We start from the raw sequence: 14,616 nt of genomic DNA on the forward strand, positions 1-14,616 counted from the left end.
AAAATATAAAGAAATTTAAAAAATTAAAAAAAAAGAATGGGAGTTCTTTATGCACCAGTTCTGAAACATGAAACCATATGTAACAATGATAATGGCTAACACTATAATAAGAATGTATCATACCATGGTTCTCAGTTCTTTGTACATCATAAGTCATTTAATTATAACAACCCATGTAGTCTTACCCTGTGGGGCAAGTTCTGTTAACATTCTCATTGTACCTATGAAGAATCAGAAGCAGAGAAGTGACATAGATTATACAACTAGTCCAAGATCATACAACTAGTAAGTAGTGGACCCAAGATTAAATGATGCAACGATAATTATGTGATAGATAACTGTATAGATAGATTGGTGCGTAGACAGAGTGAGTGAGATATTATGTTCACCAAAATAATTGTTGTTTTGGGAGGGATTTCCAAAATTTTGCATGACTCAGGCACAGATATAAGCATTGAGTGTTAATTTCTGTAAGAATCATGTGGATTAGAAACATTCTTAGGTTGTATAGCTTGCAGGATTTTCATTGCAACATTGATTTTGAGAGCCCTGATTTAGAAACAATCAAAAATCTTTTAAGAGTGACATGATTAAATAAACTCTGATACAAGCACTATTGAATATATTGCATCAGAGGTTACCAAGAATGAGGTCACCAGTTTGAAAGATAGTGGAGATTTTCTGTTAAAAAACAATAGATAAAGCCAAGTATATATGGCATTCTGAACAAGGCAAAACTATAGGGACAATAAAAAGATTGATGGTTGCTAGAGGGAGGGATGAATAGGCAGGACAGAGGATTCTTTGGGCAGTGAAAATACTCCATATCATATTATAACAATGGATATATGTCCATTACACATTGTCCAAACCTACAGAATGTACGACACCAGGAAAGAACCCTAAGGTAACTTATGGACTTTGGGTGATTATAATGTGTCAATGTGGGTTCATCTTTGGTAACAAATGTACCATTCTGGTAAGTGATTTTATTAATGGGGAAGGTTATGCATGAGTGGAGAGGAGTACATAGGAAATCTGTAACGTCCTCTCAATTTTTTTATGAACCTAAAACTACTCTTAAAAAGTCTTTAAAAATACATCAATCTCATCAACTGTATAGTTAAAAACCCATAACAAAAATATATTCTCCAAATGGGACTATATATGGAAGACAAGGTTGGAAGCACATGTACCTTGTTGATATCTATGTCAGGGTAAGCTATCTCAAAAGGATTAAGTGATGAAAGGAAAATTTGAGCCTTATTTGTGACTTGATTATTTTAAATAATAAATATATATTAATTACATAATATAAAACATTCTAAACAATTAATTCCAATTAATTTTTCTTTTGGTTTTGAATAATAAGTTTTTCCAAGAGGCCTTATTTTACATTTCATCTATTAGGCAAGAGATAGTGCCTACTGAAGTTGACAATAAGTACACAATATTTTCATTTTAATGACTTCTTTGAAAGACTTGTGCTAAGAAATCATGTTAGTTTCAGTCAGGGCCATCAATGACTGGATTTGCCTTCAAAGGTCTCTAGTATGGAACACACAATAAGTAATCTTTCCAAGCAGTTCTGCAGGGAACCTGGACTTACCATTTGCCCTCTTAGTTTTTCAAAATTCTTAATGCTCTCTTGTCAGCAGTGATATAGGACAGAATCTCTCTCTCAGTAGGTTCTTTAAAGTTTTACCATCCCAGTGCCTTTGTATCTTAAAGAGTGGCCAACCTAAGATTTATCTATAGTTTCCATTTTCCCCCACACCCAAATTCAAATAAATATCCATTGCTGCCCCATCATGAAGCAGCTATTTCTCCCATAACATGTCTGCTTCATCTTCTTGCCAGAAAACTGAGAGCAACAAAGGACAGTTTTTGCAGAAAACCTGGGAGCTGTCGTTCAGTATATATTCACCTAAAGGAGGACGTTAGTTTTTCCCATACGGTCAACACATTAACTTGAATAACAAGTATTTTGGGGCTTTCTGTTTTATGCTAGACATGGTTCTAGGCTCTCCCATAGGAATATAAAAGAAAAAAGATGTATTGAGATGTTGGGAGGCAAGAAACGTTGAAGTAAGAAAAAAATGGGGTAAAGACAGAATAACCTGGATTTTAATTCCCCTGCACTAATTCAGACTTTCAACATTTGATTATTTGACTTGCAGAAAAAAGAAATGCAATCAGGCAAACATCTACTAAAACTCAGTCCTCCCTTTTTTCTTAGTCTTAGAGTCTTTGCACAGTATTTTATTGTAAAAGCCCAGTACTGTTACAGCATTTATTATTTATATTTGGATAATTTTAAAATTTCGCTGGCATTTCAAGTCTCTGAAGTATCAAATTTTGTGTTTATACTAGCATTCCCTTTCCTTAAAGCCCTGTCTTTTAGGCCAAATTCTATGAGACTTTTTCCCCGTCTGCTTGATTACTACCTATTGAAAGGTTAAGTCTCATAGACACAAACCAGCTACTTTCTTCCTTTTTATTATCAAAATATGAACTCGCTCCAAAACCATCTACCACATATTTCACAGAAATGGTTGCCAATGACAAACTTTTTAAAAAGAAAATATTGGTCTATATTAGAATAATTTTGTACTCTAAATGGTGTTAGGAAACTGGTGAAAAGTTACGTGATTTCTGCTCCATATGTTTTATTCATCTCTAGTTATAGAAGTACATTTGTTACTTGTGGTCAGGAAGAGAAGATAAATAGAGTTCACCAATAGGGAAAAGGACTTTGATGATTTCAGTCTCTAGAACGCCCCTGTCAGAGTCGTTATGAGTTCCAATAATAAGTATGCGACTTGTGCTTTTCCCTTTGTAATTTTCTCAAAAAAATATTTACTATCCTATTCAAGGCTTAACAAACCTTTTTCTTAATGCAGTCTGCTACATTAAATTAAAAACATTTCAGCCAATTTCAGACCATTCTACATGAAAAGAAAAATATACAACTTTGACAGGCTAGTATTTATAAGGAAGGAAAGGTCTTAGAAAGTTATTTTTCTCCATCTTTCATATTAGCCAATTACAATTTTTGCCAAACTAAATATAAAGATCTTGTGAAGATCTTCATAAAATAGTTTGGTAATAAGACACTACTATCATGCTTTATTTTCAAGTGAAAAAGATGTTTAAACTTCTTTGTTGGAAAATTATTTTACAACATCACTTTATAATTCAGTATAATGTATTTCTGTATAGAAACATCCCCTGTGCTTCTGTTGCTAAATACACCCAATAGATTTTTTTCCAACATGATTCTCCATGAAGTTTCCAATGAATTTCACTTAGTATTTTTTGCTGAGAGCCCCAGACTTAAAACAAACAAACAAACAAATAATTTATGTGTTCTTATGAGTTATCAGTTTCAAATGACTTAGGGAAAAAGTGAAGATTTCAGGAGTCATGGCAAACACTGTCTGAATGTGTCTTTTTGAGAGAATGAGGCATTCTAATTTGCTGAAAAAACGTGTGCAGGGATTATGTCTGTTTTATTCGCCAGCTCATCTTTTGTGCTTCACATGCGGTGGCCATTAACATAGAAGGATATACATTTTACAAATGAACCCACATGTTAAAAACTAAGTTGAGATGTTCCAGGGTAAGTCTTCGCCTTCAAATAGACTTACTTTTTATATATCAAGATAAGTTCTTGGAATAAAATAGCCATCATTTTTATCTAAAAACAGCTTATGAAAATCTCTCTGTAGCCTGGACCAAATGAGGCACTTATTGGCCTAAATAATATGATGAAATCACTTCAGATTTTGGCAGTTAGACACAGTTAGATCAACTGTACCTTTATCTCCCTTCTACCAAACAATGGATTAAATTGCAAGCTCATTGGGGTCAATTGTGCATTTCTAATATTTCATTGTTAGAGTTTACATATATGTGTGTGTACATACACACACTTAAAGCAGATTATCTAGATAATAGCCCTCCAAATAATTAATGGAAATATGTTAATTTCTGCTTCTAATGTCAGAAAAAATTTAAGCTGCCTATTCACATGTATTGTTTTAAGTACTAAAGAAATATTTTCACGTTGAATTTACCTGGTTACCTCTCCATATTTGAGGGGCTCTGGGGAAGTCAGCTCAGCAAGTTGCGCAATTCGTTTTTGGCTAGACTTTGTTGATGTAGCCATTTCATAATTTTATTACTGCCAGCTTGATTTTAATTTGAACTGAATCTTTCAACATATGAAGGCAAGCCATACTTATTTTAAAATGAATTACTGAGTGATTCACTGATGAAACATTCTGGGGATGCTAGAAGCATTGCTGCATGATTTAATAAACCAAATAAAGGTATATCCAGAGGATAAATTTATTGTGGCTACTTGATTTGCAACATGTGACCCCATAACTCTCTGTGCGCAAATTCTGCTCTGGTTTTAACTTACCTCCAACACTGGACATTCTGGAGGAGTCCTGATGAGAGCTGGATTTACTGCGGTTTTGGTTTTTTCGTTTGTTGGCTGCTCTCACAGATCGAAGAAGTACCTCACTTGCCTTGAAGAAAGCCACCATGAATGGTTGCTTTGACTGCGGCCCATGTCTCCCCACAAGACCAGCAGATTTTACATTGATGCTGCGTCCTAGGAGAAAATGAACAGGCACTTGGTTTATGAAAAAAGATGTTTACCTGATATGAATGAATTCTGAGGGTACCTTGAGAAAAAAGTTTTAGAACGTTATCTGCATGTTTTCTTTGTTATAAAGAAATGTTATTTAAAAAGTTATAACATTCTGTTATAAGGCCAAATAGTCTTATAAACATTGAGAGTTTACTATTACAGACAATTATCCACGCTTGGATTTTCATTTTGCATCATTCTTCCACCACAGAACACCCTCGGGCTGCCTCCGCTAACACATATTCTCAGACCTGGAAGTCGGCAATGCTATCCGTGGGAAGGCTTCACTACCATCAGCCTGGAAACGTCCACATTAAGTAACAATTTCAAAATATTAGCTATGGGCTCTTTTGCATTAAATTCCCTATAATTTTCCTTTAAGCGATAAAAGCTGAATGGCTGGCTGGATGTTTCTACTTTCTCCAGCTTCTTTCAAGCCTTTTAAGCATTAATTAGTGCTGATGGCCTCCCCCATCACCTCTGGCCTGTGGCCAGCAGACTTTACAAAGCTGTGCTCTCCTTCAAGCTCTTCAAAGGTCATTCCCGAAGCGCCTGCTGGGGACAGAGCCTTGTTTTAAATGCCAGTATTTTCTCAATGTGAAATAGTTTGAAATAAACATGAAAATTTCAGAATTTCCCCTTCAGAGTTTTGACATAACTGAATGTTTACTGAAAGGATCTCAGAAGAAGCAAACCAAGCCTGGAGACTTTCAGAAAGGAGAAAAATGCCAGGTGGGCTTGAAGACTGACCTTTGTGCCTCAACCCGCCTGCATCCCAGACCTTTCTGAACCAAACGGTGTGGTCGCATATGGGAGAAGGAGGGCCTATACAGGAGTAAGTTAGAAGTCAAGGTGTCCTAGAGACCAGAAGTAGATCTTAATGAAGTACCTTTCCCATTGGGCTGGTAATGATATTTGTAATTATAATAATGCCAAGTGTTTTGGAGCACTTGCTATGCGTGTGCTAGGCATTTTACTGCTTTGCATGCATTATTTGATTCTACAAAGAGGGGTTGCATATTATTATTTCCCTTTTTTAAAATCCACTCTTGTTATCTGCTCTAGTTTAAAGTAATCACTAAAAATATATGTAATATAAACATATAATATATCAATACTATAATACATATGAAGAAAACCATTGGCTGATATCTAGTCCATAAAAATCACCCAAGGAGAATGAACTCTGTAATCTTACGTTGTAAATTTAGTTGAGAACTATTCAAAACTCATGCAAATTTTCTACTCGACATGCAGAAATTAGCAATCTTTGAAGAGTAATATATAATGTGGTTTGGAATATGTGCATGATTGACTCTGCTTTGCCCCATGGGGGATGTGCATGTTTTCTTAAAATATTTATTCAGTAAAGAGTGTGGAGCAACCTCAGTCCATTATAAGGTCTGACCCACCTTAGAAAAAAGAAAAGGAAAACAAGTCCCTGAAAAGGCATCAATGGCATTTTAGCAAGTAAACTCTTGCTCTTAACAAAATTTATTTTGGCAGCATAAACACTTTTGTGTATACTTGTATTGTGCAGAGACCTTCTACCGTCGGAAAATGAGACCGTGTCATATGAGGCTGTGCAGCTGTCGAGACAGACACAGAGGTCCTTTAAATCTGGAGGTATTGATTTAAAAATAAAAGCATTCACCAATCCGGGCAGCATCAGGGTCCTCAACAATTACTCTACAACATGTTGGCAAAAACCGTTCAGTTCCTACAAGTATTAAAATGGCATCCCACCTCACAAATGCCACTACACGCAATCCTACTGAAGAATGAACCTACAAATAATCAAAGCAGTAAACCTTAAACAAATAAGCATATAGTTTTCTCTTTTAAATGCAAACTTACAGTGGCTTTATGCCAGAGTCTATATTTCTTAGAAAAACTCTATCACTGGCATAAATGAAAGAGGCAGTTTGATTTGTGGTCAGAGCAGTTTCCATTCTACTTCCACTGTAACAAATGTATTAATTCAGCTCAGACTTCCTCCTTCTGGCAGCCCTTTTGCTGTAAAAAGAGAAATTAGAAGTTCCAGCCAAATACCATACCTTGAACTGACCCACTTCAATACATAAACACTTTTACAACATGTTTATTCAGGTGTAGCACTTGAAATTGGTTTAAGATGTTTCCAGTGACAGAGAGCGCGGCAAAAGAAAAAAAAAAAGAACTGAGAAACTTAACTGTTATGGAATAGAATAACTGGCAATCTGTTCTTCAAATTTCTGATTTCTTTCCCTGTCTTGGAGTACAACATAAAAAGTATTTGTTGAGATTTTATTTTGATTTTTTAATGAAGTGTTAATTTAACAGAAACTAAATTTTTACTTGTATACACTGATGACTGCAGAAATCATTTTTAATATATGATCTTTCTAATACTGAAGTAGGTTGCTGCAAGATGTTCACAAATGGAATGCAGTAAAATTGGTTTTCCATTCATTACAACACACACAGACTCTTTTATAGTTAAATAAGCACTTAACACAAAGTTCCAAGTTTCCTTTGGTTTTCTAGAGGGTTTCTTTTATTATTATTCTAAAGACTTTCAATATTTTAATTTTTATCTGTAGAGAAATAATACCGCTCTAAAGATTTATGTTCTGAAAACTGTAGGGATGTGTGTATGTTACAAATAGGGGTTTCGTGGGCTTTACAAAGGTGGATATTGTGTGTGAAGCAAAGTACCCTTCACACCAATGTGAACTCCCTTTAAAATAACTTTTGATATTATTAAGTTTCCTCTTGGTTTCCTTTTTACTTCAGCAATGAGGTGACTATTAAGATTCCATAAGTTAATACTTGCTCAGTTACTCTTGGTCTTGAGCTACACCGTGGCTTAACTATTTGACCTAGCCCTTCAGACACAATATACCTACATTGATTATGTAGACTAAACCTTTTAAATGGCTGAACACTTGCTTTTGTTAGAAGCGCTAATGGAAACCCAGACTGCATTACATGTATTGAAAACAGAGAATCTTTTATCAAATGTAGTTGAACATGTTGAATTTTATTATTAAATGTACAGTATGTTTTAGATATTGCAAATATATAAATGAAGAAGCCTACCTTAAACATTTTGATCTAGGAAAACTATATGGAGTTGTATATCACCATGGATTTACTTTTAAGAGCTGATCCTTATTTTTGGTTTCTAGTTTAAAATGCACATAATAATAGATAGATGATAGATGATAGATAGATGATAGATAGGTAGATAATATGTAAAGATTAAACATTGACTATACAATGAAAATAAAAATGGGAAGAGATAATAAAAAGAGTATTACATTAAAAGGTTGGGGAAAACACCAGTTTGATCCCAAGCTTAGTCACCTTAGGATACAGACATACGTAGGCATAGCCAAAACACTGGTAGGCTTAATTCACTAGGCAAATATTTGAATGAGGACAGAGCAACCTCATGGGAAAGTCATCCCAAGGAAAAGGTGAATCCTTAATTCATAGATTCAGAACAGTGCCCCAGTGGGTATAAGGAATCCGTGGTTTTACGTCTGTAGCTCAGAGTTCCTTCCTGTGCAGCTCCAATAAGTTTGCATGACTAACTCCTAAAGAACATAGAGAATTCAAGAAAACCTAATAGAACTGCTTTTACCAGAAGTCCCTGTAAAATACTGGGAAAACAAGGCATCACTACTTGGAGCTTGGATAATAATGTGACACAAATGGTGAAACAAAGGTTCTCCCCATGTCAGAAGAGAGGCCTGCCAGCTTCTCCACGTTGGTACAGGATGAGAGAATGCGGGTCCAAGATTATCTCCTGCACCATAGCCAGCATTTGCACGAGCTTCGGAGAGGGGCAGCAGTTCAAAGGTGAGAAGAACATTGGGGCTTTTAAGGTGCACCAACGACGGTACCACAGTGAGAGACAGTGCCAGTGACGGCATGAAGTGGATGTTAGATCAAGAGGACACTTCTGCTGCATAGTATCCATGCCTTAATGTCGTACAGTAGGCAGATGACAGGGAGGTGATTTGTTCAATGGGTAGGATGATAACAAGAGCAGGGGAAGAATTTGGCTGCTGGAAGTTGTTCCAGCTTAAGTACAATTGGGGTCTTCCACACAAATGGGAGGAGGGAGGAGAAAGGAAAGTTTCTTTGAAGAATATACCAGAAATCCAGTGATTTCACTGATGGCAGCTAGACCCAAAGAAACATTGTTTGTGCCCAATTATCCCAGGTTTGTGTATCACAGAATTCTTGGATTATAAGCTGAAAGGGGTAATAGTAACAAAAATGGAAGTCCAGATTTTGGTATTGGCAGAGGTATTTGTCTTTGTATTTATTACAAAGAACACTTCTTAAATATTTGCATGTAAAAAACTTTTAGGACTACTTCATATCTTGGCCATCTTATTTTCTCTCAAAATGATCATGCAAGAACCAAAGGAAGAAAAACAATTTGAACAGCAAATATTTGGTCTTATAATTTCTCAGTTGTATTAGCTACAGAGTGAATGAAGACAGAGCTAGGATGATATCTTCTAAAAAGAAAGAATGATTCTCTTCACACAGCAAAGAAGACGGAAGCATGTAATGCTGGGGTTCATACCTACCAAATGTCATAACTGAAGCTGGAGACTCAAGACTTCAGATCTACTACTCTGACCCTTACAATTTTGTTTAAGCACTGGGGTCAGAGAATTGTATTTGCATCTGCCTAAGGACACACTCTTTCACATTTTAGAGTCATAGAGAAAGTAAGCTGGCCAACCAAAGATCCATCCCAAACTCACTGGTTTTGTATTTCAGACCATTCTTTTTGGAAAATGTGACTTTCAAAATGTTTATTTCTTTAAAAACAGGGTTATTAAAGGAGACTCTGACATAAAACAGCTCTTTAGAGACATGTTGATGTTACAAGGATAAGTGGTTCCAAATAGGAGCATTTAGTTTCCCTCCAGAATATACAGTTTGGAAAACATTCATTTGAGGCTTTATCAGAGTCTAAACGTTCATATCGCTCTACAATGTTAAGCATAAATTCCAGTTTGTTTTTTTTTCTCCCATAAACCCACAGTAATTGACTGCTTAACCCAAAACACCTGTGATGAAACTTGTGCACAAATTATATTTCCTTCATTTCAAAAGAGATTCTTGCAGCATCCTTTATAAACGATCTCATAGAAAACAAATCAATGCATTGTTTCTCACTCACATAGCCTCCTGATTTTTGCTTATTTTCAATCTGTGATTAAATTTGATTCTGGTGCTCTTAAATTATAGTTTCTGTAATTCTAAATTTTACTGGAATTTTAACCCTTTTAGAAACAGATGATTTAAAATGTGCATAATTCTCTAGCCAGTATATAGACTAAATCATTTTATATCAGATATTAAGGAATGTGGGGAAGATACATTTTGTCTATTTAAATTCCATATACACTTTAACTCAAGGTAGCCTTAAATTAAACACATTACAATCTAGCTCTGAATTGCAACTGTTATAATTTGATAAAGAATTTGCATAGTTTCTACTTTATAGCAAAAGCACAGGCTTATTGCCAGATATAAGCATATGGATTTGAAATATCACAAACAGAATTCTACATTTGTGCTCAGAACTTGCTTATTTTTTTTTATTGCTGTTCAGTTACAGTTGTCTCCATTTCCCCCCCATTACTCTCCCCTGGCAAGCCCACCCCCACCCCCAACACTGGTTTACATTGCCTTGTAAATTCAAAAACAAAGGCTCAGATATTAAATTATTTTAGTGGTGCTGGAAACTCACACTTAAGTGGTATTTAGAAATATTTTTTTAATTTAAATGTATTGTGGTAACAGAGTGTAAGGTAGTAAGATTTTTGAGTGATTCTTTATAGTAATTCTGGAGTTCTAACAAACCAAGCTCTTCATGCAATGCCCGTGCGAGAGCTTCCCATTCTCTTCTTTATAGTGATATTTAAAAGAGTAAATTGAAACTTTATTTTATATTAAATACTATATATGTACAATTCTATAGTTAGTATAAAAAAGATCAAAAACAAAGGAAGGAAGGAACAAATGTAACAATATGTGTGAGTAAGGGTAAGAGTCTGTGGCTGATATTAAAGAAGAAAAGACACATTGGAGGCATGCAATTCACTGAGGGCAACTGGGAACTGTATCCTGATGCACTGACATGAAATGTGAGTTGAGAGTCACCTGCAGATAAGAAATGTGGCTGTAATTCCTGGTAAAATGACAGGAGAAGGAATCCATTTTCCTGTATGATTGGGGTATGTGAGAGATAGGCAAGTTCAAAGGAGGAAGATACTTTTTTTAAAAGTTGAAATTCCTTTTAAGAATTTTGCAAATGGGACTATAAAGCCATACAGTTTGAAAACATGGTGGAGATTAGAAAAGTGGATTATTTGGTCAGAAACATCTCAGCATGCTGACTAACGGCAGGATTGATGGGGAAAAAAAATACAGACCGTTGAGAACCAAAGCTCATGGAACTCCAGGAGGAATGGCTGGGGAAAAAAAGGCTGAGGACCATAAAGGGGCAAGGCCAGAGGTGCGTGCCTAGCTGTGGAAGCTGTCCAGAACGCTCAAATGTTTTATGCACTCAGGGAGAGGCTGAGGTGAGGGAAAACCATTAGTCTCTTTTCATGGAACATCAGTCTGAGAGGAGGAAGCAGACTATCTCAGGCATGACAACCCCAACAAGTACCTTTTTACTTGGGCTCTATTTTCAGATAGTTGAATATAAATCTCAAACTAAGAATTTCAGTTTACGTTCACATAACACATAAGGACTGCTTACTACCTTACTTTTTTTTTTTTTATCTTCACCCAAGGAGATGCTTACTAATTTTAGAGGGAGGAGGGGAGAGAGAGACAGGAGGAGGAAAACGTTGATGTGAGAGAGAAACATCAACCAGTTGCCCCTCATAGGTGCCCCAACCAGGGGTCAAACCTGCAACTGAGGTATGTTCCCTGACCAGGAATCAAACCTGTGACCTTCTAGATTATGATGTAAGGCTCCGACCAACAGAGCCACATCAGCCAGGGAAGCACTAATTTTTTAATAGTTCTTCTCTTTATGCAGGATGGGACAAAAGTAGGTTTACAGCTGTGAGTATGCAAGACACAGAGTTTATTTTTGTATTATTGATTATTGTATTATTTTCCATATGAACAACTGTAAACCTGCTTTTGCCTCTCCATATATAGTGCCTTTCCCCAGAGGCCCTACAAGCTTTACAGATGGCATTTGTCATATGCCCCAGAAGGCTGGTTAGCAGTTAGGCTTACAGCCCTCATTTATCTTAAGAAAGCAGAAACATTCTTTTCAAAAAACCATGGGAAAAAGTGAATTATTTTTAGTTTTCCTTCCCATTACTATGTGACTTTTTAAAATTAAAAATGCATGCACTTCTTTCCTTTAAAATCATACAAGATTTAAATGAATATAAAGATGCATATTTTCAGCAGAAATCAAACAGGACCTTTACCAACTATTTTATGCGTTAATATATATATCAGTAAAGAAAAGCTTTTAGACTTCAAACTCATATTTGTTTGTTTCATAGCAGTGAAATTAATTTCATTCTCTGCATTTTATCTATAGTGGAAGAAAGTGGTCTTCAAAATGAACTTAATGCAGTTGCTTGGGAAATTTATGCATGTCTAAAGAAAACATTATTTTTTAGCAGTTTATGTGATATATTATGCAAAACACTTTTTATCATACAGAAAAGCATGTTTCATTAAATATTTGACTTTCCCTTTCAATTTGACACATGAACTTGTGAAATGACCTCAAGCTATTATACTTGTAGAATCTTTACAACAGACTAGCACTACCACAATGGAAGAGAAATATATTATTTTGACACCTAATGAAGAGAAAGAGTGAAAAGAAAAAAGGTATTTTCCCAAATTTTCAGTAAAGAACAGATACTGAGATGTCTAATGCATATGCCATGATAAGTGTCTACTTTTACCAAGAAAAAATTGAGTTAAGGCATTTGGGACTTAATTATTTCTTACGCATATGAAAACTGGACACAAAAAATTCTTCCAAGTGACAAGAAAACAGAACTTTTCTTCAACTTCTCCTATCTTTGGCCATGGCAAGAATGTAAACTGGCCTGTCCCACGTAAGGACCAGTCCCAAGATGAGATCTCACACCACCTTGATTCCATGGTGGCCCCCAGAACAAAAGCATCCTTCTGAGCTGTCCACATGCAGAATGACAGTTGGATTTCTAGAGTGTTCACCTTTTGGTCAGCTTGGGTCATCAGCATCATTGACCTCATGGTATAACTAGAACTTTCATATATCTATCCGTTGTATTACTTCACAGAGAAATCATTTGATTATAGCTGGTACCCATAAGTGATAACAAGCATGTCTTTCAAAAGGATCAGAGAAACTGGGAATTGAGAAGGTTAGCTAAATTAATACTTCTGCAGTTAAGAGAGAAGCAGCAGCTGTCATCTATTGAAGTTAGGTATGTTGATTTACATACATTATCATACTTACTCATAACAAAACAATGGCTACATTTCAAATGAATAAAAGCTCATGTAGGGTCATATGTTTAACTCAACCCTGTCAACCCTATAGTACTATGTTAGTCCTTTAAATATACAGTGTTTCCCTTTGTTAGGGATTGTTCAGGGCTGATGCTTTCATCTCAGGCCTCTGCTTTTCACCTTAAGACTAGAGGAAAACCATCCATCTCATAGGTCTGTCAGTGACCCCCAAACTGTGTCTGTCAAGAACAGCGTTATAGCTGTTTGTTTTAAGTTCAAAATCAGACACTCTTTGCTAGCCATGAAAGGGCAGGTGGTTTCCCTGGTTTCTATTCCACTCAAATTGAAACTTGTCACACTACAAAGAAATTAGTGTGCATTTACCTTTAAGAAGCTCGGGCATGCAAATTCCCCTATCAAAATAATTCCCCTCTAATTTTCAATTTTGATCACCACTTACGATATATACTATTGAGCTTGCTTGTTAGATGTTTTTGTTTCTGTTTTCCTTTTTTCCTCCCCTGTGAGCTCACACCGGGTATGCCAGTTTCACTCTTCACAACACAGAACCACTGCGACCCCTAATACCTTACACTGACTAAAGGTTCTCTTTTCTTCCCATTGTGCTCCCTGCTCATGATGCAAAACCAGCACCACTGTTATTTTCACAGTATGTCTTTAAGAAATACGTACCAACAATAAGTTAAGCTTACAGTGGAAAGCATGATGGGGAAAACAGAGTTTTTGCTAGTGTACGGCGAAAATAAGGAGGATTTCATAGTCTTCATGGTCCTAAGTCGATATAAGCATGAAATTATTTACCCCTCAGATTATTAGTTAAACCAGGGTGATGCGACTCTAGAATGAAGAATATAACAAACAACAAAAACTGGAATATGTTCCTGACATTGGCATTTGTTGGGCAAGATTGGTGCTGTTCTGAATTAGAGAAAATCACAAACAGAAATACAGATGTAGCCAAACACTTCCATATCCATTTTTATTAAGGGAAATCTAAAAGATGGTAAAATACATCTTGCACCCAATAATGAAGCAAGACTAACTCCTCTTTGTCTCTGCTCACTTTTAAATCATTGATTTCAAAACTCTTTTTTTATGCATGTTTTTGGGTTGTGATTCTAAAATTTGGATAAGCAAATTATGTTTAGCAGGTAGCTCTCACTCAAATATAAACAGAATATAAATTAAAACAAAGGAAATGGCCTTTAAAACCTAGTTTTGAAACTGTGTATAAAGTGGACATGGTAAAAGAGCAAAGTCAAGTTTTACAAGTTATTACTGAATATATTCTATAATTAACATCTGTTTATAAAGGAAAATTATTTTCTCACTACAAATTATTACACAAGAGCAAACTAGGCTATGAAAGGCCCATTACAAAGTTCTAACTGAAGAAAAATATAATAATAGATATCAAAAATAGGCATAGACAT

At 35.6% G+C, this 14,616-nt stretch overlaps 1 protein-coding gene across 1 annotated transcript in view; it reads right to left on the minus strand.

Annotated features, from left to right (window-relative positions):
* Positions 1-14,616, minus strand: part of BMP5 (bone morphogenetic protein 5) — a 109,505-nt gene that overhangs the window by 11,732 nt on the left and 83,157 nt on the right. Inside the window, exon 4 of the mRNA XM_054569503.1 lies at positions 4,430-4,624. Within this exon, the coding sequence (XP_054425478.1) occupies positions 4,430-4,624 (195 nt within the window). The remainder of the gene's footprint in view (positions 1-4,429; positions 4,625-14,616) is intronic.

The sequence above is a fragment of the Pteronotus mesoamericanus genome, unplaced genomic scaffold, assembly GCF_021234165.1.
Source record: "Pteronotus mesoamericanus isolate MK-2021 breed Mesoamerican mustached bat unplaced genomic scaffold, CSHL_Meso_final contig_20, whole genome shotgun sequence".
NCBI lineage: Eukaryota > Metazoa > Chordata > Mammalia > Chiroptera > Mormoopidae > Pteronotus > Pteronotus mesoamericanus.